General features: G+C 38.4%; 1 protein-coding gene across 1 annotated transcript; it reads right to left on the bottom strand.

Moving 5' to 3' along the window:
• Positions 1–543: 543 nt before the first annotated feature.
• Positions 544–18,869, bottom strand: LOC134671304 (ATP-binding cassette sub-family B member 10, mitochondrial). Its single transcript, XM_063529128.1, has 10 exons — positions 18,454–18,869; positions 17,910–18,116; positions 17,193–17,395; positions 15,830–15,964; positions 15,129–15,275; positions 14,209–14,440; positions 13,465–13,742; positions 11,800–11,901; positions 10,926–11,084; positions 544–976 (listed from the first exon to the last, which is right to left on the bottom strand). The coding sequence occupies exons 1-10, from the start codon at positions 18,815–18,817 to the stop codon at positions 650–652; spliced, it is 2,154 nt and encodes a 717-aa protein (XP_063385198.1). The 5' UTR covers positions 18,818–18,869; the 3' UTR covers positions 544–649.
• Between the last annotated feature and the right edge of the window lie 5,309 nt (positions 18,870–24,178).

The following is a 24,178-nucleotide window of genomic DNA, read 5'->3' as shown; positions in this document are numbered from 1 at the left end:
GGATAAGAAAAATTAAGAACATGTTGTATAGTTTTATTTCTGTCAATGTTTCAAAAGTGCAAAAATGTATGGCCCTGTATAAGGTCTCTAGCGACTTTAATATTGATTGCCACTGTGACAAGATGGGTCGGAAATTAAATTCTTTGACTGTACCGTTACCTACGCCAACAGTCTTCTGTTTTTATCTTAGAAAGAGAAATAGCATCTAAATTTAACATTTTACGTAAGTTTTCTTATCTTAGAGAAGAATATTTTCGTTGCCAAAAACGTAAAGTTGATTGATCAATATTTTCAGATGTGATTAGAGCAAGTGATTAGGCAAAATTGTTTTAAGAAACGATTGCTTCATGAAATGAGCAAAATAGTTTCAAAACTTGAGTAAAATTGCAGTTTCCGCTGTTTGTGTGCCTACTAACACAATTTATTCTTATAACAAAACAATCAATTTTACTACCTAGTGTTGTGCTTCAAAAATATCAAACACAACACTCAAATGCGACCACATTTATCTAAATCAGACATTAATTCTGATAAATTTTCTTTTAAACATTGACGTAAACTCGCCAACATTTAAAAACAGTCTAAAACTAAATTGGAATAAAAAACAATCTGGTATATCACATTCAATTTCGTAGTTTAAATATAAAAGTTATAAGATATTGCTTGCATTAATATTTGTGACTGTACCATTAGCATTTGTCGCTTCTTGTGTTTTTTTCGATAATCGCTGATGCGTGATGATTTCTCTGAAAACGCCGTCCTGTTTGGCCATGAGTTCTGCATAAGGCCCCTTTTCGGCAATCACCCCGCCGTCGAGAACCGCTACTTCGTCGGCGGACTGTATTGTGCTCAATCGGTGCGCTATCGTGAGCACGGTACGGTCTTTGCTTATATTTTTCAGTGCTTTATCGACTAGGTATTCGGAAAACGTATCTAACGCTGAGGTAGCTTCGTCTAGGATGAGGATTTTTGGGTTCTGGAACAAGAAATTTACTTTTATTGTAAACTAGCGACCCGACCGGCTTCGCACAGACTACACAAAATCGTAGGGGCTGATTTAGATTGCGCGCGAACTCGCATGCGATTTTAGTTACATTGCGGACTGTTGGATACGTCCAGTTCAACCCACCGACACAGAATAACTAATAGTACTACCCCACCGATCAAAACCCGCAATGGTATGAGACTCGCATGCGAGTTCACGCATCGTCTAAATCAGCCCTAACAAATGATATCCTCAAGAATCACTCTATTGATAGTTGAAAACCGCACGAAAATCCGTTCAGTACTTTATGAGTTTATCGCGGACATACATACATACACACAAACAGACATACGCGGCGGGGGACATTCTTTATAGGGCGTAGTGATGTTAGTAGGCTTTTTTCAGTTAGGTAACAAGATAAAGATCAGAGCTTTTTGTTCACCTGATTGCTTCATCACATTGTTGACCCGGGTATGTCCTTTGGATTATGGGCTTTGGTTCCAGAGAAACAAGATAAATTCACTTGAAACGATTTATTTAACTTATGACCGATGCACATACAAGAATACAAGTTCGCTATCTACGGCATAGACGGAGGCGCCATCTCTTGGTGGCAATATTAAAACTTAAAACTAAACGAGTATTTGTGTGGCTAGTGTTCAATTTTCTAATTATTTCAACACTCCCACTAAAATTTAACACTATAAAATAACAATTGGACCCTTTAAACCAAAGCAGAATAGGGCATTTACCAAAAAAAACTACATACATCAATTAACAATACATCTCAGTCTGGCTTAGTTCAACACACTAACAGGTTCACAAAACTTAACTAAACAAAATTTGATCTCTTAGATAGGTAAAAGCTTGAGTGGGCAAAGCTTTTGTTAAAATATCTGCTAATTGACTTTTACTTGGTATATAATTAATTTTAATCAGGCCCAACTCTACCTTTTCCCTTATAAAGTTATATTTGACATCTATATGTTTTGTTCTCTTATGATAAACAGGATTATTAATAAGCTTAATCGCCGACTGATTATCAACATATAGTACAACATGATCAAATTGTTCACCTAATTCTGACAAAAGAAGCTTTAGCCACAGAATTTCCTTTGCAGCTTCACAAGCCGAGACAAATTCTGCCTCGGTCGTGGAGAGAGCAATGGTCTTTTGTTTCTGACTGGACCATGTGATTGGACCATTATTCATTTTAAAAATATATCCCGTAGTTGACTTGCGTGTGTCTACGTCACTTGCAAAATCAGAATCTGAAAAACCAACAAGATCATTACTTTCTCTATATTTTATACATAAGTCCTGAGTATTAATTAGGTATCTAATTATGCGTTTAACAGCGTTTACATGCTGTTGACTCGGATTATTTACATACCTGCTCAGTACATTCACAGTATATGAAATGTCAGGCCTCGAGACTGAACACAAAAACAATAAGGAGCCTATAGCTTCCCTATACGGAAAATCCACAGTATTTTCATCTATATTTTTAGTTATAATTACATTAACATCTGCAGGGGTACTAGCCGGATTTGCAGAACTCATACAAAACTTATCAATTATTTGCCTTATATACTCTTTTTGATGAATACATATATAGTCATCAGTTCTTTCAATTTCCATGCCAACAAAATATTTCAAATTTAATTCTTTTATTTTGAAAGCTTGTTTTAAATAGTTTATTATTTCTTGAATAATCTTTTTATTGGAGGAAATTACAAGAGCATCATCAACATAGATGATTAGAAACACTTTAGTGTCATTAAAAACTCCTATATATATACAATTGTCTGCCTGCGATTGTATAAATCCATATTTAGTTAAGAAATGGGTAAACCTTTTGTTCCAGCAACGAGAGGCCTGCTTCAGACCATACAGAGATTTATTTAATTTTAACACAAAATTCTTATTTAATGGAACACCGTCTGGAATTTCTATAAAAATATCTTCATCAAGGTACCCGTTAAGGAAAGCAGTTTTTACATCAAATTGCTGAATTTCTAATTTATATTTTGCTGCAATAGACAGAAGTATCCTAATAGAGTCATACCTTGTTGTCGGAGAGAATATTTCTTGATAGTCAACATCCTTGATCTGGTTAAATCCCCGAGCACACAAGCGAGCCTTATAACGTGTCTGATCATTTTCAGTTTTCTTTATAGCAAAGACCCATTTAGTAGTAAGGGTTCGTTGACCAGACCTTTCAACTGGACTCCATGTATTATTTTCCTTGTGGGCCAACAATTCTTCTTTAATGGCTTCTGACCATTCTTTTCTTTGGGGGCTCTGCAAGGCTTCAGCATATGTTTGAGGCAATGACAGCTCGACGAGATTGGCTTCCAAGTTTCTGTTATTTCGTGGTCTCAGAAATATATCCCTACGTGGCATAATTTCTATTTCTTCAGACTGCTCATATGGTGAATCATCACTGTTACAACTTAGTATGCTGTCCGATCCTGATGTAGAGGCTCCCACCAGTGCGTCATCCATCACTTCCTCAGTCTCCTCATAGTTCTTTTCTTCACTATCATCCTCAAGACACATTTGAACAACATTTTTTTTTATTTCCGGTACCTGATTCTCGTCAAAGATGACATTTCTTGATACTTTCACTGTCTTTGTATTCATGTCATACATTCTGTAGTTAGTGTTGTCATAACCAACTAGTATCATTTTCTCACTCTTCTTTTCCAGCTTCGTTCTCAACTGATCCGGAATATGGACATAGCCGACACTACCAAATACCTTCACATGGCCTAGCTGAGGTTTGGTGCCATTCCACAGCTCAAATGGTGTCTTCATTGGAGTCTGGCTAGAGGATGTTCTGTTTAATATGTACACTGCACAGTTAACAGCTTCTGCCCACAGGTATAGTGGCACATCCCTTGCATACAGCATAGAACGAGCAGCTTGAACAATTGTACGTAGCTCACGTTCGGCCCGACCATTCTGTTGAGATGTGTAGGGGGCAGTGCGCTCATGAATTATCCCCTCTTTGTCCATATAATCTTGAAAAACTTTATTTACATACTCTCCACCATTATCAGTATGCAAATATCTAACACTGTGCATGTATTTATTTTTCACAATATTATTATATTTCTGGAACATTTCTATGACATCACTTTTGTTTTTAATAAAATATACATGCCTGTAACTTGTAGCTGCATCTTTGAATAACACAAAGTATCTCATTCCTTGGACTGAAGTGTGGCTCATGGGTCCACATACATCACTGTATACTAAATCACCAGGCTGTAGTTCTCCTCTTGCAGATTTGTGAAATGGAAACTTGCATTGTTTCCCATATGCACATGCCTCACAAACAAAGTCAGTTTTTTCACTGTCTTTTATTTTTAAACCTTCTACAACACTATTTGCACACATTGTTTTAATTTCTTTTAAATTAATATGACCTAAGCGTTCATGCCACTTTTTAATGTCATTTTGGTCTTTTAGCACTAAATTACAAGTCTCTGGAACCACTGTTTTTATATCTAACACATACAAATTATTTTCTGTGATTTTAGCTGTCATAACTACTTGATTGTCTTTGTAAATTAAAGCACTCGCGTGTTTCTTTATGATAGTGTAAGATTTTCTTACTATCACACCCTCAGAAAATAAGTTTCTATGTAAACTTGGTACATACAGCACACCTTGTAGTTCACTATTCTCCCACTGTCCATTGACAAGTCTTTTTATTAACACTTTGCCGATACCGCACACATCAACAGTTTGTTTGTTCCCTAAAGTCAATTTTTTTTGGTCGCACTCATAAAGTTCAGAGAAGTAGTCCTTCCTATAACTAATGTGAGCAGATGATCCACTGTCCAAGATCCAAGTGTTTTCTTCAGCATGAAAAGAGCTGTCTTCTATATTAAATGCTAACATGTCTGTAGCATCTTTCTGTGATTTCCCATTCTTGGATTTTCTTGGAAAGCGACACTCTTTTGAGAAATGACCCCGCTTTCCACAGTTATAACATTCAAAACGATGTTTTGTGTTTCTATTTTGGTTTGTACTACTTCCAGAAGCTTGTGGCTGATTCTGTAATGGTACATCTCGATTCTGTTTAGGTTGATTCTTCCAGGTCTTCCCAGCTACTAGAAGAGCTGTCTCTTGTTCTTCTACAGATGCCAAGCTTGCTTCTTCATCTAATAGGCGAGCCGTTAAGTTATTAAGAGTTTGTTTATCAGAAGATAATGACATCCAGGCTTGACGCAGCGATCTATATTTAAGAGGCAATGTCCCAAGTATTTTAGTGATTATTGCCATATCGCTAACAGTTTCGCCGCTTTCTTTTAATTGTTTTGCTAAGGTCTCCACTTTCGAAATGTGTTGTGCCACACTATCACCCGGTGACATTTTATACTGATAAAACTTCTCGTGGATTAACATTTTGCAAAGTTCACTCTTTTGCTCATAAATTGATTCAAGTTTTGACATAATTTCTGAAGCAGTTTCACAGTTTTCTATTAGTGTAATTTGCTTGAAGTCCATCGAAGACGTAATTATATACATGGCCATGCCGTCATTTTTTAACCACTCCTTCAACTCCTTGGCTTCTGTAGTTGGTTTTGGAGTTGAAATGTCGATTCCCTTCGCCTTTAATGCACATTTGACTTGAAATCTCCATTGTCTAAAGTTATTTCCATCAAATTTCTCCAAATTCATTGGGCGCGTGGGGTCCATTTTGAGGTTATGTCGCCGACAATGAACAACACTTTTTTGAACTTTTCTTTGTAGTTTTCTTCGGTATTTCTATTTTCAGAGTTTCCTGGGCCCATAACCACTTGGATTATGGGCTTTGGTTCCAGAGAAACAAGATAAATTCACTTGAAACGATTTATTTAACTTATGACCGATGCACATACAAGAATACAAGTTCGCTATCTACGGCATAGACGGAGGCGCCATCTCTTGGTGGCAATATTAAAACTTAAAACTAAACGAGTATTTGTGTGGCTAGTGTTCAATTTTCTAATTATTTCAACATAAACTACGTCCAAGACCACCGGTGGACGGGCAGCAGCGTCCCTTAAATACGGTGTACTCGACTGCGATCGCCAACCCGCCTGCCAAGCGTGGCGATTATGGCATTCACCCCCCAAAAAAGGGGGAGGCCTATGTTCAGCAGTGGACGTCTTATGGCTGAGATGATGATGATGATGATTGTTGACAAAGTGCATCGACATAAATATTATGATATTGTACAGTCCGTTTTTTTTAGCATTAGAAAGAACTTCGCAGAAGTAAGCTTGTGGTTCCAAATCCGGCACTTTTAGTGGTAATAATTTGAAGTAAAATATATGTATTGACCATGCTACATTAGATAATTCAATAATTAAAGAGCCTCATAAGAACTGCACGCTTGCTTCTGTGGAGTTCTTTCTAATGCTAAAAAAACGAATTCACACGATAAGAAGAAGAATAGACAGATACGTTAAGGAGGTGTACAAAGATATTCGATATGCCAGTGATATTGACATGTATGGTTGCGTTTTCTTCCTAATTTTTATTACGATATGAAACCCTAAAGTGATGCATGGTGCGTTATCAGTGACAAGTTAAGCAGGGCTGTAAATTACGCTATTAAGGGGCTCCCCCACACGCCAATGGCGTTCGATCGGAATCCCTTAGTTTTCTAATGTTTTTTGTAGCTTATCATATTAACAGCAACGGCTTTAAGCAATAGTAGGCTTATAGTATCCCATATTTACTTCAAAGTTCATTGTCTTCGAGATATTTGGCATCAAAGTTAGGCTAAAAAACTGGTTTTTTGGCCATAACTTTTGTGATAATTAGTTTAAAATTAAAATTTAGACACTAGACACGTTTTTCGAGACGTCAAAGACGAACCCAAATATGTAGATTTCGTACAAAAAAGTATTTTTTTAGACAATGTTTAAAAAATTCATAAATTCAAAATCCGGGAAACCAAAATGGAGATAAAAGATTGAAGAACCGATAACCGGTTGTCTATAATTTTATCTGTAGTGTAAAAAGGGGAGATACGATTCAAAACTTGTCAAAAATCGATGAAAACCTCGGGTAGCCCCTTAACGCGATAGGACAAGGTCCCGCTTATATCACACCCACTGATAATGTTATCTAGTATTTTGGAGGAGGACTTTGAACTTGTTTAATTGCGAAGTGTTTATCTAATATTAACGTCAACCAACGTTCACCCAAATCTTCAAGTTGACAGAGACGTTTATTAATATGGATCAGCAACAAAATAAATTAAATCTTAGCATTTTCAGCTCTGTATTTATATTGATTTTAAAATGTATAACGTTTTGGACCTACAAAGAATACGAGTAGTAGAAAAGGGGCGCGTCCATAAAAGCCGATTCCCACCGGCTTGCCTGTTTTTGGACGTTTGAGCAGAGTTGTAAAGGAAATATGTAAGCTAAATTAGCCCCGGTTTGCCTATGGATATGTTTGACGCGCCGCCACTGCTAGGTAAGCGATGTCATAAGGGGCTGTCCATAAATTACTTCATCGATTTTTGACGATGTCCAGACATGCCTATGGATATGTTTGACGCGTCGCCACTGCTAGGTAAGCGATGTCATATGGGGCTGTCCATAAATTACGTCATCGATTTTTGACGATGTTCATCAGGACCCGCCTCCCTAATTTGAAATGACGTAATTTATGAATAGCCCCTAAGATGTCCTTTACTCAAATAATAATTGTATGTATTACTTGTTATTCGGTTTCCGGCTTAAATTTTACGTCTTTACATAATAAAAGCCATAAGTATGTATATCCTATCTTATACAATTTTACAAGCCCAAGTTTAACCCATTAATGAAATGAAATGAAATTTATTATTAATAACAGAGTTACAAGTCAATATATTTTATCATACATTAATATCACAATATTAAATTATATTTATACAATATATTTTATAAATTACAGTGGAAACTGGATAAGTGGAACCTGGTTTAGTGGAAAACCTCTTTAAGTGGACCCAAGTTCTCGGTTCCAGTCCCTTGGCAACGAATTACCTCTATAAGTGGAATTTTGGGACCTCTATAAGCGGAATCCATTTTTTAGAAAATTTCTTAAATTCACCTCTGTAACTGGAAGCAGCCGTCTCCGAAACCTCTATGAGTGGAATAGCTCGGCGTTATAAAATTTGTATTTTTAATAAACCGTCACAAGGAGGGTAATTTGTTTCGTTGACATTATGGTTAGTGTTTTAACTACGTATTTTGTATGAGATCACACATCGTTCATAATCGATCACAAACGTAGACAAAAATGTGTTCGACAATATTCTCGATATTGAAAGAAATGTGGTAAAATGTGACTCAGGTCAACAAACCAAAATGACGAATTTTTTTCATTAAAGTACAATTAAATCGGTACATTGATTTACTTAACCATACTGGTTTCTCTCGCATAAATAAATATTAGGAGTGATTTTGCTTTTGAAATTTTGAAAATTGTATATGAGTACTGTGGATTATTTGCAGTATTGCATTTTCAAAAGTCAGGATTACAATACCTATTTTTTGTTAATACATACATATACATATACATATTTAATATAAGATGATTATTAAGTCTTGATCTTTTATTTGACCATACTATACGTGACCTCTATAAGCAACATTACTAGCATCCACAACCTCTGTTAGCGAGAGCCTCTGTAAGTGAGAAAATGTTTTATTTGAACCTGGTTAAGTGGAAAACTGGATAAATGGAAAACCTGGATAAGCGGAACTAAACAGCCGGTCCCTTACGATTCCACTTATCCAGTTTCCACTGTAATTACATTTACATATTATTTCATAAACATAAGTAGGTACATTTCTTGCGGTATGTTTTTGATTTAAAGAATTAATGGTAAAACAAAAAAATCTTGATAGGTATAAAATAATTTTGCCGACAGCCACTTTTTTAGTTTTAGTTTAAACGTTTACAAGGCATAAGGGTGTAAGAAATCATGCAAAATTGAACACTATCGTCACTATCACTACAAAACAAACTTCAAAATCATGTGGGAAATATATTCCCCCTGCATTATTGGCTTAATCATTAAATTTTACTATCTTAACTTTTGTTTGCTTTTATTTGTTTGTAGTTCGCAACCCAATTAACTTAGGGCAGTGGCATCAACATCAGTTTCGGAGTCCTAATATTTGTGGGTGTGGCAAAGCGTCACAGTATTTGTATGCCTACATCACATTAATTTATTGTAATTATAACTTTCCTAATGAGTGCTATTGTATTACACTGATTTAAACTTTCACGATTATTAAACATTATCAAACTGCACAACGGAGGTAAATCTTAAAACTTAAATACGCGATTAAGTCCCGTTGTGCAGTTTGATAATGCTATTGTATTGTTTGCTAATCACTACACATAATAAAACAAAGTCCCCCGCCGCATCTGTCTATTTGTATGTTCGCGATAAACTCAAAAACTACAGAACGGATTTTCATGCGGTAATTTCATCTATCAATAGACTGATTCTTGCTTGAGGAAGGTTTAGGTGTATAGTTTGTTAACCCGTGCGAAGCCGGGGCGGGTCGCTAGTAAATAAAAATAATTAATAAAAACATTTACAGAACCATTTCGTTTTGTAAATATTTACTTTGAAACCATATCGGGGTCAATGCCGACAATGTCATACATAGGTATCTCAATGTCGTGCCCAAATCACCTTATGACGTGTGTAATATTTAATATTCAAAACAACTAACAATGGGGTAAAAGATTGATAGTTGAAAAAGGGCCACAAAGCAGAACGTAAACATGACAACGAGTAATATGAAGTTGATTGATTCATTCTAACATCTACGTAGGTAATTATTATCACTATGTTGTCTATTTTTGTGCCTCATTGCTCCGCCCCTGTGTGTAAACTGTCTTCTCTATTCTGCTGCCTCACTATGTTACTTATTCTCTAAGTCACTGTTCTATCCATTAATTACGTCACACGAATTTATAGGTTTTTTGACCCCTCCCCCCTCCTTGTCACACTTGGTCACATTTTACAAACCCCTCCTCACCTGGTGTGATGTCACATTTTAGGCAATTTTGTTTTCAACGAAATCGGCAATACTAACTCGGCATTTTTTTTTTAATAAAAAAATAGTTTTGGGTAAAGAAATATTAGTAATTTTATAACACAAAACCAATTAGGAACGAAAATTGCCTACTTCCAAAACCTCATTATTTAAATGTACCTACAGCGAATAAAAAAATATAAATTAATTTTCAGTTACTGATGAAGTTAAAATGACGTCACAATGTTTGTGACTCCCCCCTCCCCCATGTCACAACATGTCACATTTTCTTGATCCCCTCCCGCCCCCTAAACGTGTAACGTAATTAATGGATGACCCCCTGACGATGGCACGTGCTATGGCAACGCGTTGCTTCTGCCCGCCTCTGAGCTGTGCCCCCGCGTGCACCTACGCTACGCGACCAGCAGTCTCCGGCACGCGCTAACTCGTATTAATGTGCCGTTCGGTCCCATATGTTCTCACTACTGTGTTGTCTATTCTTCTGCCCCTGTGTAAGTGTTACCTTGATGAAGGCACGGGCTATGGCAACGCGTTGCTTCGGTCCGCCGCTGAGCTGTGCCCCCGCGTGCTTACGCTACGCGACCAGCAGTCTCCGGCACGTGGTAACTCGTATTAATGTGCCGTTCGGTCCCATATGTTCTCACTACTGTGTTGTCTATTCTTCTGCCCCTGTGTAAGTGTTACCTTGATGAAGGCACGGGCTATGGCAACGCGTTGCTTCGGTCCGCCGCTGAGCTGTGCCCCCGCGTGCTTACGCTACGCGACCAGCAGTCTCCGGCACGTGGTAACTCGTATTAATGTGCCGTTCGGTCCCATATGTTCTCACTACTGTGTTATCTATTCTTCTGCCCCTGTGTAAGTATTACCTTGACGATGGCACGTGCTATGGCGACGCGTTGCTTCTGCCCGCCGCTGAGTTGTCCCCCGCGCGCGCCCACACTGCGCGACCATCCGTTGCCGGCGCCGCCGCGAACTAGCTCGTGTAAATGTGCTGTCCGCGCTGCTGCTAGCCACGCTGGGATTTTCTATAACAATAGGTATACAATAAGTACGATAGCAGGCGTGGCTCACTCCGCGATTTCGTCGCTTTGTTACAGGTAGCTAAAAATACATCTGTTCCACCCCAATTTTAGGGAAAGCCATAAGCCGCGCGTGGCGCTGTCGCCACCTAGCGGCCATATCTGTGCTGATCGTAACAGACGCGTTTTGTTAGAGAGTGAGTCTTCTGTACCTAGTACTATTATTTATTCTGTGACAATAGGTATAGATACTGACTTTTTTTGGTTCTGCTACTATAAGGAAATCAAAGTTTGTCTCAATGAGAAATAACCTACCCTAAACCAGGCGTGGCTCACTCCGCGATTTCGTCGCGTCGCTACACGTACATGCGGCATACATCAATTTTGGTGTCTAGCTATAGTAGTTGCCGCGCACCGCTACGGAACGGACGCCTGCTCGCGTTTGCGCCACCTGGCGGTCATATCTGTCGTTTTGTTCGAGACTGAACCTTCTGTACCTAGTACTATTATTTATTCTGTGCCTAAACCCCTATTAAAGAACTCATCTGCGCGTGAGATTATAGTGGATACATACTTCTGACAGTCTCTTTTGAGGCTTATTTTACCTCCAATGCCGACTACTGGGCTGCAACTTATTCAACCGAGCGATTAAACACCGCATTCTAAAGACACTCGCGTGTGAAATCCCGCACCGTACGAATGAGTCTTCAAATCGACTTACCTTATCTTTATCCGTTGTATTTAGTTCTTCTGAGTCTTCTAATTCATCTAACGATCCGTATAAAATATTTTCCTTTATTGATCCACTAAACAACACGGGTTCCTAGAACAAAAAGTCTTACATTAAGAAAATATCAAAAACATAATACAATACAAATATCTTATAGCTTTAAACGAGCAATTCTTGTATATATTATATTTATTTAGCTAGGTCTTATCTCTGGAAAAACGCGCATTTTTGAGTTTTTATGTTTTCCGAGCAAAGCTTGGTCTCCCAGATATTGAAAAATAAATTATAGACAAAAATAATCACGGAAATGGTCAAAATAACCAAGCTTGAACCATCGACATATTAATTTGAGAATATCTGCCCAAATATTAAAAAAAAAAACCATTATCACAAATATAAACACAAGTAAACATTTCAGCGAAATCAACCATTCGGTATTTGTATCTTATACCGATAACATTATGAATTTATACCGACATCAGATGGCGTCACTGAGCTCTATCAAAGTTTTCATTAGTTAAAAATGTTTACCTGACTAACGTAACCAATATGGCTCCTCAACCACACAGGATCCAACTCCCTAATATCCACTCCATCCAGTAATATCCTGCCTTCCACAGGATCATATAGCCTCAATATGAGTGAAGCTACAGTGCTCTCCCCGCACCCTGATCGACCGACTAGGGCTAAAGACCGTCCTGCCTGCAGATGTAGGTACCCACCCATACTAACTAATATAGCAAATTAAATAAAAGCTTATAAAACGTTTACCTGACTAACGTAACCACATGGGATCCAACTCTCTAATGTCTACTCCATCGAGCAGTATCCTGCCTTCCACAGGGTCATATAGCCTCAATATGAGTGATGCTACAGTGCTTTTGCCGCACCCTGATCGACCGACTAGGCCTAAAGACCATCCTGGGTGCAGATGTAGGTACTAACTAATATGGCAAATTAAATAAAAACTCATAAAATGTTTACCTGACTAACGTAACCAATATGACTCCTCAACCACACGGGATCCAACTCTCTAATGTCCACTCCATCCAGTCCCACAGCCTTACACGGGGTCATATAGCCTCAATAGAGTGATGCTACAGTGCTTTTGCCGCACCCTGACCGACCGACTAGGGCTAAAGACCGTCCTGGGTGCAGATGTAGGTACCCACCCATACTAACTAATATAGCAAATTAAATAAAAGCTTATAAAACGTTTACCTGACTAACGTAACCACATGGGATCCAACTCTCTAATGTCTACTCCATCGAGCAGTATCCTGCCTTCCACAGGGTCATATAGCCTCAATATGAGTGATGCTACAGTGCTTTTGCCGCACCCTGATCGACCGACTAGGCCTAAAGACCATCCTGGGTGCAGATGTAGGTACTAACTAATATGGCAAATTAAATAAAAACTCATAAAATGTTTACCTGACTAACGTAACCAATATGACTCCTCAACCACACGGGATCCAACTCTCTAATGTCCACTCCATCCAGTCCCACAGCCTTACACGGGGTCATATAGCCTCAATAGAGTGATGCTACAGTGCTTTTGCCGCACCCTGACCGACCGACTAGGGCTAAAGACCGTCCTGGGTGCAGATGTAGGTACCCACCCATACTAACTAATATAGAAAATTAAATGTTTACCTGACTAACGTAACCAATATGGCTCCTCAACCAAACAGGATCCAACTCCCTAATGTCCACTCCATCGAGCAGTATCCTGCCTTCCACAGGGTCATATAGCCTCAATATGAGTGATGCTACAGTGCTTTTCCCGCACCCTGACCGACCGACTAGGGCTAAAGACCGTCCGGGATGCAGATGTAGGTTTAGGCCTTTCAATAGCGGGGCGCCTTGGTAGTCGAACCTTACGTTCTCTAGGATTATCTCGCCTTTCGGACGCTCTTTGGGCCGTAGGCCTCCTGTAACAATAATGTTTGGTGATATAACATTATAAATTTTTATATGTTTGACAGATTTAGTACGTTGTAAAATGTGATATAGTTGGTAACGCCATTAAAAAAATTAAAAAGGCGGGTAGTACAAAATAGCTGCGGATTTGAGTAGATACACATATTTTTTAAATTACAGCTAATTTTATAAACAAGATATCTGGCGATATTTTAAATGTAAGCAATCAACAATATAGCGTCATCTAAACAGGCCCTACTTTGGGGGGGATGCAAATCCAATGTTTTCAAACTGTATAACGTTAACCTAATAAACTTTTTTTGCAAAATATTTCACTGCTTTGTTTGGTCTCACTTTTTGCTTTCACATATTTATTAAAAATATGCAACAAAAAAAATCATAGCCACAACCGAATACAGAACCTCCTGCTCCTTCTATGAAATTGAAGTCGGTTAATAAATATAGAACCTTCCTTACCAGTGGTAGGTATGGCCGGCTCCCTATCAATAATATCCCACAATCTAGTAGCAGCTCCCATCCCCTTATTCAGCTCCGTGTAGAAACTGCTCAGCCCCCCTATACTGATACCGACGTACGCCGCATACAGCAGGAAGGAGGTTAGGTTGCCGACCGTCAACTGCTCCGTGGCAACCATACCGCCTCCGTAGTATAAGACTAGGATGATTATCACGTTGCCAGAAAGACCGGTCTGTAAAAATATTAAATTGAAGTTTATTGCGTGGGTACGGTCGGTGACCCAACACAAGTACCCACGTTGCCATACAAATTATTTACAGTGGCTAAAAAATAACTGCATTCTCGTTGCCAGGGAAATTTTGGTGAGCTGAGCTGAGATTATACTGAGCAACTTTTACTATGGGACCAACCCCGAAATGGCGAAAAAAAAATTTACCCTTGCATTGAAAATGGACCAGCCAAAATGTATGAAACAGCCAATTTCTTTTTTCGCGTTTTCGGGTTGGACCCATAGTAAAAGTCGCTTAGTATAATCCGAAATCTCCCTGGCAACAGGAATGCAGTTATTTTTTAGCCACTGTGTATAGAAAAGTGAATACTTATATTAGGGAACCGACTGTAGGTACCTAATAAAAATGACGGTTGGTAACTACGGCTACCAAAATCAAAACAGTAGTTGTTAAAAGTAATATATCACTATTGATACGATCTGCGCTACGCTGCCAGTATATGAAACCACCAAGCCGTAAAAGCTACAGACAGATCATTTTTCATTTACTTTTATTCTCTAAATTTCCCAATAGTAGTGGAAGCTAACCAAAAACAAGCGAGTAGTTGCAAAAATTAGTCACCAGTCCGTAAAAGATACCGATGAGGAACTTTCTATATTGAACTTTATTGCCTAAGTAATAAGAACACACCAGTCCATAAAAACTGCCGACGGCCAGCGACTCCTTGTACGCCAGCTGTAGAAGCTTCTCTATCCTCTTCGCGTACGATTCGCCTTCTGCCTGCTCTTTGCTGAACGCTTTCACTGTTTTTATGTTCGATATCTTCTCTTCGGCGAGCTGTAATAGATTAAGATGTGTTAAATTTGGACGTCAGAAATTGAATTTTGTCATGTTTTTTGACTGAATACGTATAATTAACCCTTTACCAGACTGACATTTCAAAAATTACAATCGAATGTAAGACTTACTCATCAAAAATAGAACACATGTTTGAAGTACCGTATGTGGGAAATATATATCCCTGGTAAAGGATTAAATTACTCTCACACTCATACAAAGATCACCACATCGAAAATGACGAATTCGACGAACACGGACTAGAAACTAATAAAGAACACTCATTACCACTAAACTAGCTAAAACTGGGGCCCATTTCTCGAACGGAATTAGACTAATACTATCTTTTTGACACCCCCCCCCCCCATGCCCCCCACACAACCTCACGAGTATTTTTTTTATTTTTTCATTCGACCTAATTTTTCCGTGACCCCCCTCCCCCTGTCGAACCTCGCGTGATTTGTGCACAAGCCCTTAGACTAATACCGTTCTGCTTTAAACTTGCCATCAAGTGTACACATGGACAATTGTACACACGTACTTGTCGTACTTACCTCACTAGTCTCAGCTAAACTGTCCTGCAGTTGCCTCGTGATATTCCTCACGAAGCGGCCGTATATGACGGCCAGCACCGACACGGGCGGCACCACGCAGAGACCAATCATCGCCAGCGATGGTGACATATAGATCTATGGAAACACGTACCTCACTAGTCTCAGCTAAACTGTCCTGCAGTTGCCTGGTGATATTCCTCACGAAGCGGCCGTATATGACGGCCAACACCGACACGGGCGGCACCACGCAGAGACCGACCATCGCCAGCGATGGTGACATATAGATCTGCGGGAACACAATTAGAATACTAATCCCAAAACACTGCAAATTTCATGCGCGGCGCGAAACGCGCGGGGAGATAGACCGTACAACGTACAACTGTGTTCGCACACCTTTCCACACTTTCTGTAATGGCTTGAATGTAATAAACATGCAACCAAAGCAATGTTCAATTTGGAGTTACATTTTTACTTATGGCCCACGGTCACCACATATCCTTGCAAAGATCTGTGAATTAAGGAGTAGTTGCACATGAAATGATAAACCACAAACTAGAATTTAAATAAAATTCATGCTTCCAAAAATGTACTGGTGTATCTGACAGGTACACAATAATACATTAATGAAGGATCCGCTGTCTGTCTGTCTGTCTACATGCTAGAAGGCCTTTACCTAGTCATCTTCCTGGAAATTACATAGGTAACAAAGTATTATCAAAAACTTAAATCATGATAAGTATGAACAATGTCAAGATATTTTATTTATTATGATTAAGATTTCAAAGATAAGATATTTAATAGACAGAGCATCAAAACTATGTCAAGATATGATTGTATCATGTTTTTATCATTACACACAATAATTGTTCATCTTTCGTATTCCTTTCATTTAAGTATGTACTTGAGATCAGCGGTCGGCAACAAGTGGCACGCGGGCCGCATGAGGCTCTCATTTGCGGCCCGCAAGCCTCTCTGGCTATTTTGTATGTAATATTGACAAACGACAATGTCTGATAAAGTCATAAATATTAACAAAGTGCGGCCCGCGGCAACTTCTATAACTACTATGTGGCCCTTGGCTGCTAAAAGGTTGCCGACCACTGCTTTAGATGATAGGCGCTAGATCCATCTATTTACGTACATAAAAATTTAACAGGATTTTTATAAACATTTAATACATTACAATTCATTGTTTCATATATAGTCAGGTGACAACCTTATTAAACTCACTAATTACAAAAAAAATTACAAAAATCAACCTTATTTTGGTACTACTATGGTTCACCTTGGCCCTGAACTTGTGGTAGTAAATAGTGAGTTTTGGTTTTCATCTGACAATATTTTAATGGGTGAATGTATTTACCATCATGCCAGTGCCCGCTCCAACCATAAACAATGATCTCAGGCCATCACTGACATTCTGGCTAAGGTTGCGGCCCACCAACTGAGTGTCGGCTGACAGCCTGTTCACAAGCTCACCAGTGGATGTTTTACCGAACCATGCGGGTTCCTGCCGCAGTATTGCATTGTAAACTTGTTTGCGGAGACCTTGTGTCATTCTTTGGCCTGAAAATAGGAAGGGGTAATATTATAGAAGGCCTATACCCGAAAGGGGTCCTTAATATAGTAAAATAAACAACAACATCATAATGAAATACTATTTAAGGAAAAATAAAGGCTTAAATGAAAAAATATAAATAAAATAAAATATTATAGAAGGACGTGTAGGAGCACACTACACAGTGTCACTAATGCCACTTGTTTAATATGGTCTGATGATTCTAGTAATGTCCTGACATATAAAAAAAAATCCATTCTTAAACAAAAACTTTGTGTTCTTAGGACAGGCTGGCAGTTTAAAAAAATATCAAATAGAATAGTTAGAGTAATACCTATTCCCCTATGTACAGTCAAGGAATTTAATTCCCTACCCATTCTGTGTGTTACAAATTACAATGTGGTTGATGATGATATCCTGTTAACCCTCATCAGGGAAATAAGGCTCTCAGAAGGGATATCCATTTTACACAGTCGAGCGCGGTTTACTCCAGCAAACAACAATGACCTTTATTAGTATTACCTGATATTGACATAAGATACACTCTTCCAAAGTTACATAAGCCTCCAATAAGGAATACTCCACAGAGCATCAAACAGAGTGTGTCGAGTTTCTCTCTTGCTCCTGCCAGGTCGTTAGTACTGCTGTAGATGATGTCCAGGACTTTACCCAGCGAGAATGGGATGGCCATGGTCACACTTGATGATATGATAAGTAATCCAATAGCACCTAGAAACAGTTCATAAAAAAAGTTTTATTTTAACCAGAGGCATGTTTTAAAGATTTGGCACCTGGGCCAGTTAGATTCGCTGCCCCATTAAGTGACGATAATGAATCTCATTTAAGGAAAAGTACCCCTGTTTTACCGCTTGCAGTCCTAGGCCATGGCCCCCTTGGCCCTAGGGTAAATACGCCACTGATTTTAAGTCAACTGCATATTTATTAATACCAGAACTAAATCTATGATGCAAGTACACTAAGAACAACTTTGTCCAATAGTTTTAAGTATCTAGTAATATTCTCATTACCATCAGTAGTATTACTAGATTATATTTTTAATATTTACCAGTCAGAGTCCATTTTTCCGGAGCTGCTAATCCAAATAATCGCTTCAATTCCGAAGGCTTTAACTTTACATTAATTTTCTTAGACCCAACAATAGTAGAATTTACTTTCGCTGTTTCAATCGGTTCGCTCTTAGTTTTAACTTCCACTTGGCTCGAATAATACCTCGTTCTCGTATTAAATATACCATTTCTACTGTGAGAAGCCCTTTCGTAATAATTCCTAAAGACTGGGGCCTTGTGAGAGAAATATAACCTGTGACCGCAGTGATGACACGAATGCTTGGCAATAGGTAAATCAAACAATACGTGTGTGCGCCTACTAGATATTCTAACGTTGAAATTTACAAGTAGTCGTTGTAACATTTTATAATTTTTAAACTTTATTCGAAATGAAAATAAATAATTTCGCCTGTCATTATCACTTGTCAAATATTATCTGTCAATGTGTCATTCTCCACCTCCACACATCATCTTGTCTTGTGGTGTGTCAAAGTCTAACCAAAGAGAAGAGATTTTTATTTTCACTATCGATACAGGTGGTATCGATGACAAAATCGTTTATAGCCTGACAAGTTCTTTTTTAGCCCTGATATAATGTCGCTACAAACAGCTTACATATAGCAACAATACGTGTACGTCATGAATAGTCGGGACAGTGTGTATTGGCATCGTGCAAGAGCGAGTGAGGTATACAATTATGTACATGTGAGTTGTAGAAGTATGTTTCCCAATCGAAACCCAATCGAAAGAGCATGTTTAGTTGATAATTAAGTATGAATAATTTACCTATCCGCCATAATTTGATTCTAAATATTCGACCTCCGTATATATATTTACCAGATTCAGTCACTCGTGGTGGTAATGGCTCATTCTTATAATAAATATTTTTGATTATAGCACTAAAGACGCCTTTTTTTTTTAGTTACGATAAATGAGTCGCTAACTTCTCGGGTAAATCCATTTGCCAGATCAGACTATGCGATTTTGGTATTAAAGAAAAGGTCATAGGGTAGGTATTTGCTGAGAGGGTCTAATGGATTTACCAGAGTTTGAAGTTAAGCGACACATGTAAATGTCTATTTGATATTCCATCCCTAAGTACTCGAAAGTAGCTGTCTGTCTGTTACCTCTTCACGCTTGAACAGCTGAACCGATTAATAATTTAGTATGGAGATAGATTGAGACCCGAGGAAGGACATAGCAAAGGGTCATTTTTATCAATCATCATCAACATTCCATGCAGACGAGGTCGCGGGCAAAAGCTAGTCTAGTACCTGCTTAATAAATAATGGTACAGCGGGTTAGGCGGTCCTAACTAAAAACTTAGGTACATACTCGTATGTTTGTATGATCTCGATCTCCGAGACTTGCTCAACATTTATGGCAGCCTGATGGCAGCCGATTGGCAGGAAATTTCTCCCGTACTAGGTACTTAGTGACCTTAATTACCTAGGAATGGTTATTTAATTAACAGTGTCGACGTTGGCACATACCTACTATCTACTTATTTACTGAAGGATGGGATTGGTTACGGCATTAAAGGGTCAATATTATGATTTTTTGAGAATCGACGCACTCGAAATGTGGTGTTGGAGACGAATGCTGCGAGTATCTTGGACACAACACCGTACAAACGTCTCCATACTTGAAGAACTTAAGGTGAAAGAGAGGCTCTCAGCTACGGTCAGAGCGCGTATCCTCAGATACTTCGGACATGTGACGCGACGTGGAGAGCAGGCCATGGAGAGACTTGTTGTCCAGGGACGGGTCAATGGCTGTAGGTCAAGAGGACGTTCCCCAATGCGTTGGACGGATCAGATAAAAGCCCTTACCAACACCCCACTTAACACATGTGCCAGAGAAGCATCTGCCAGGGAGAACTGGCGTAGAATCGTTCGTCGTTCAACGTGACCACGACTGCTCTGTCAAGAGTAATTCGACGGAGAAGAAGAATTATGATTTTTAAAGTAACTTGGGGTGGATTTTAGGATGGACAAAGAAATTGGATAGGTGGAATACAATTCTTAAGTAGTTACACATCTTACCAATAATACTTTCTAATTAATATTAGTACAAAAAACTGAAAGGTACGACAGTGTGCTAAGGAATAATAAGATTCAACATATGTGTTATAATTTATTAAATATTTGTCTCGGAACTTTCATAGACACTGGGAGGGGCATAACAATTATTATTTTTTATATATTTTTCATTGCACAATGACTGTAAATATACTTAGACCTGATACTACTAACGAGTCTAACGACAGAAATTTAACATAATATAATACAACAAAATAATCAAATTACAGAAATTACATGTAAGTATTAAACACAATGCTAAGTTCTAACATTCATGTATAATATGCAACTAACATCACTATAGGTACGTTAAAAATGCTATTGATAATACTATACGATCATTTTACTAAATACTAGTCAATAAATAAGAACACAGATTTATAAGGGATTTCTTGAATGGTCAAATTCTGAAATATCAGAGACTAGTCGACATATGTAGGTAGATGATTCAATGTTGAAATTACCATGCATTTTGAATTAAATCGATGTGTTTTTGTTTGAACTTGATGACTTGTTTATATTAACCATAGCGTAGTTTGGTGTTTTTGTCAGCTGCATGTCATCACCACAGAGTTCTAAATTACAGACATGACAATATGGGGCATTCTCTATAAAAAGGGACCTTATTGTCGATGGCGCTTACGCCGCACAGCGATGCGCGGCATTGTATTTATATCGGAGCATCGTTAATGATGTATATCGTTAATAATGGCGTAAGCGCCATCGACAATAAGGTCCCTTTTCATAGAAAGTTATTTCTTTTCACATATTTGTATGTAAGATTATTTTTAATACATTATCTTCAAGAATTCCAGTGAAAGAAGCGGGCGTTTACCGTTCGGGGGCAGGCGTGGCTCACTCCGCGATTTCGTCGCTTTGCTACAGGTAGCTAAAAGTACATCCGTTCCGCCCCAATTTTGGGGAAAGCCATAAGCCGCGCGTGGCGGCCATATCTGTGCTGATCGTAACAGACGCGTTTTGTTAGAGAGTGAGTCTTCTGTACCTAGTACTATTATTTAATCTGATGTGCCGGGGGTGTCAGTTGTATTTGCAGCTGACTGTACATTGAGAGATGTTAGTATTTTAACTGATATTCTTGTATGTGCCTTGCTAACTGACGGTGAAAGAATTAAACATACATATTGTAATATTTCTCCAGTAAAACCAAATCAAAAGATACATTAAAATGTGTTTTGTTCCCTAAATGGCACATTGATTACCACACCAATACCCTCTGTAAATATACTATATCTATATGCCTCTGATCCGGTACGTAAAAATATGTATACCTACACACACCTATATCGGGTAGTTGATAGTTTTCATGGCAAATAATTTAGGGCAATTAATTGTGACCGATATACAATACAACGCAGCATACCCGTCATTTGTGCGTTTGAAAACGAGTTCGAAAGTACATTATTTCATGAGAACATAGTACCTATTTACATATATAAACGTACATATGATGGATATGCTAAAGCGTTAATGTAAGTAAGTACTTAAACTAATGGATATTTAAAATAGCAGACATGTGCAAACATTCAACTAAGTGTAAGTGTATTGAGACCTGGACAAATTAGGCGAATATTAGGGGTTATTCGCAAATGTTATCACCGAGATGATGAAGTGATTTTTTTCTCGACTGTTACCACTTGAAACTATTGGGGAGAATAAAAAGTTAAGTACATTTTTGTTTTAACCGGTGCTTGATTTATACCAGAGCTAACACATGAGAAAAAAAATACAGTTTTTGTTTGCAACTTGGTCAGGTGTGGCCCACTCTGCGTTTCGTCGCGTCGCAACAAATAGCTACATCAAGTACATCCATCCCACACCAATTTTGGTGGTTAGCCATAAGCCGCGCGTGGCGCTTGCGCCACCTAGCGGTCATATCTGTCCTAATCGTAACAGACGTGTTTTGTTAGAGAGTGAATCTTCTGTACCTAGTACTATTATTTATTCTGTGACTTGGTGGTAACATCCGGGAACATCCTAATGGTAACCTTTACGATGGCTACGATTAAGAAACATTAAATAAATTAAACTACGTAGGAACAATTTAAATATATAAGTATAAAGCTTAACATAATAAAATCGTTATTCAAGTTTAGTTGCTTAGATCATTCGATATTTTTACGAGAAAATACTACCAAATTAATTTAACTTTATTAATAAATATTAATTACCCCTTTTCCAGGCGTAGTAGCTATTTCGACCGCATAAGTTACCGATTTAAGGCTAGAATAGGGTATTTGACTGCTAGTCAAATCAGTTTCTTTTTTCGAACTGTCACAACGATTTTGCTACTATAGAATTCATATGTGACGTCCCACGGGTAAAGGTACCTTATGGCGGTTGGCGCTTTCGCTATTATAATATTAACGCTGCTCCAATATTATTGCGGCGCTATGCGACGTAAGCGTCAGCCGCCGTATAAGGTACCTTTTGCCGTGGAACGTCACATATGAAACACTAGCATGTGACGTAACAATCAAATTACCTACTCTTTATAGTTTTATACGGGTTTTAAAATAGAAAGTGTCTAAAAAATAACTGCTGTCTACGTTTCTCTATTAATCTGCATGTGCTTTATTTCATGCATGGTGTAAAATAATTTATTTTAAATACAGTCAAATACCCTATTAGATTAAAACTCACAAAAAGTAAGTTTTATCAAAACATTATTGGTGCAACCTTCTGATGGTAATAGCGTTTTGTGAGTTAAGAGTAGGTAGGTCATTAAACTGCTTATTACAATTTCAGTAGAGACGAGTAAATTAATAAAGAGTTTCAACCTTCATACAACGCCACGTGCCTCATCGGAATGTGCCAAACAGAATCTCCAGTTGACCTCCAGTTTGCATTGTAAGGTTCTTGCGGCTGTATGAAAATTGCATCAAGACTCATCATTCAGGCCTTTAGCATCTTGACAGATGATTTATGCATCAAGACTAGAAGATTAAGTATTTCAGTTTTCCCATTTGCGTTATCTTATGATGGCATTAAAATAAGCTCGAAATGAAACTGATCATTCATTTATAATTCATATTGCACTTTAAAATTATAGAGTTATGCCAAGATAAGTCTGCGACGATTTTGACAGCACACGCAGTGCAAGTGTTATTTATGCCTCATAATTTCATAGAAGATTGACGTTTAAAATAACACTTACATTGCGTGTGCTCAGGCGCGGATCCAGCCCTCAAAGAAGGTTGTGGTCACAGCCACTCCAAAATCGGCCAAGTGCGAGTCGAGGGTACCTGATGATTCCCCGACCAATAAATTCGCAGAGGGATCTTTATTTCAGTCTATACACTCACTCACTAGCACTAGGTCTAGTCACTTAGCGCCACTTGCACCATCCCACTAACCCAGGGTTAACCCGTTAAACCGTTAACCCAGTGTCAAATTGTACTGGTAACCATGGTAACTCCAGGTTTAACCGGTTAACCCCGGGTTAGTGTGATGATGCAAGGGTGCCCTATATTGATATTCCGAGAAAAATTACGCCGATTTTTGTTTCGCCGACAACGATTCGCCGACGGGTTCTTTGGCAGAGTAACGATTGGCCGAATCTCATCACGCATAGTAGTTTTTTTTTTAAGTTTTTGTCAAGTGGCACTCGATCACACTACATATA

This window comes from Cydia fagiglandana, chromosome 15, assembly GCF_963556715.1.
Source record: "Cydia fagiglandana chromosome 15, ilCydFagi1.1, whole genome shotgun sequence".
In the NCBI taxonomy this organism is placed as follows: Eukaryota; Metazoa; Arthropoda; class Insecta; order Lepidoptera; family Tortricidae; genus Cydia; species Cydia fagiglandana.
The sequence above is the reverse complement of the archived record's forward strand: the minus strand, read 5'-3'. Positions and strand labels throughout refer to the sequence as shown.

Excerpts from the sequence above, each read along its gene's own strand:
- LOC134671304 (XM_063529128.1), bottom strand. The coding sequence starts at position 18,817 with ATGTTACAACGACTACTTGTAAATTTCAACGTTAGAATATCTAGTAGG. Across the intron at positions 14,441-15,128 it reads TCGGCAGTTTTTATGGACTG|ACCGGTCTTTCTGGCAACGT; the intron begins GTGTGTTCTTAT and ends ATATTTTTACAG. Across the intron at positions 977-10,925 it reads TAGCACGTGCCATCGTCAAG|AACCCAAAAATCCTCATCCT; the intron begins GTAATACTTACA and ends TTCTTGTTCCAG.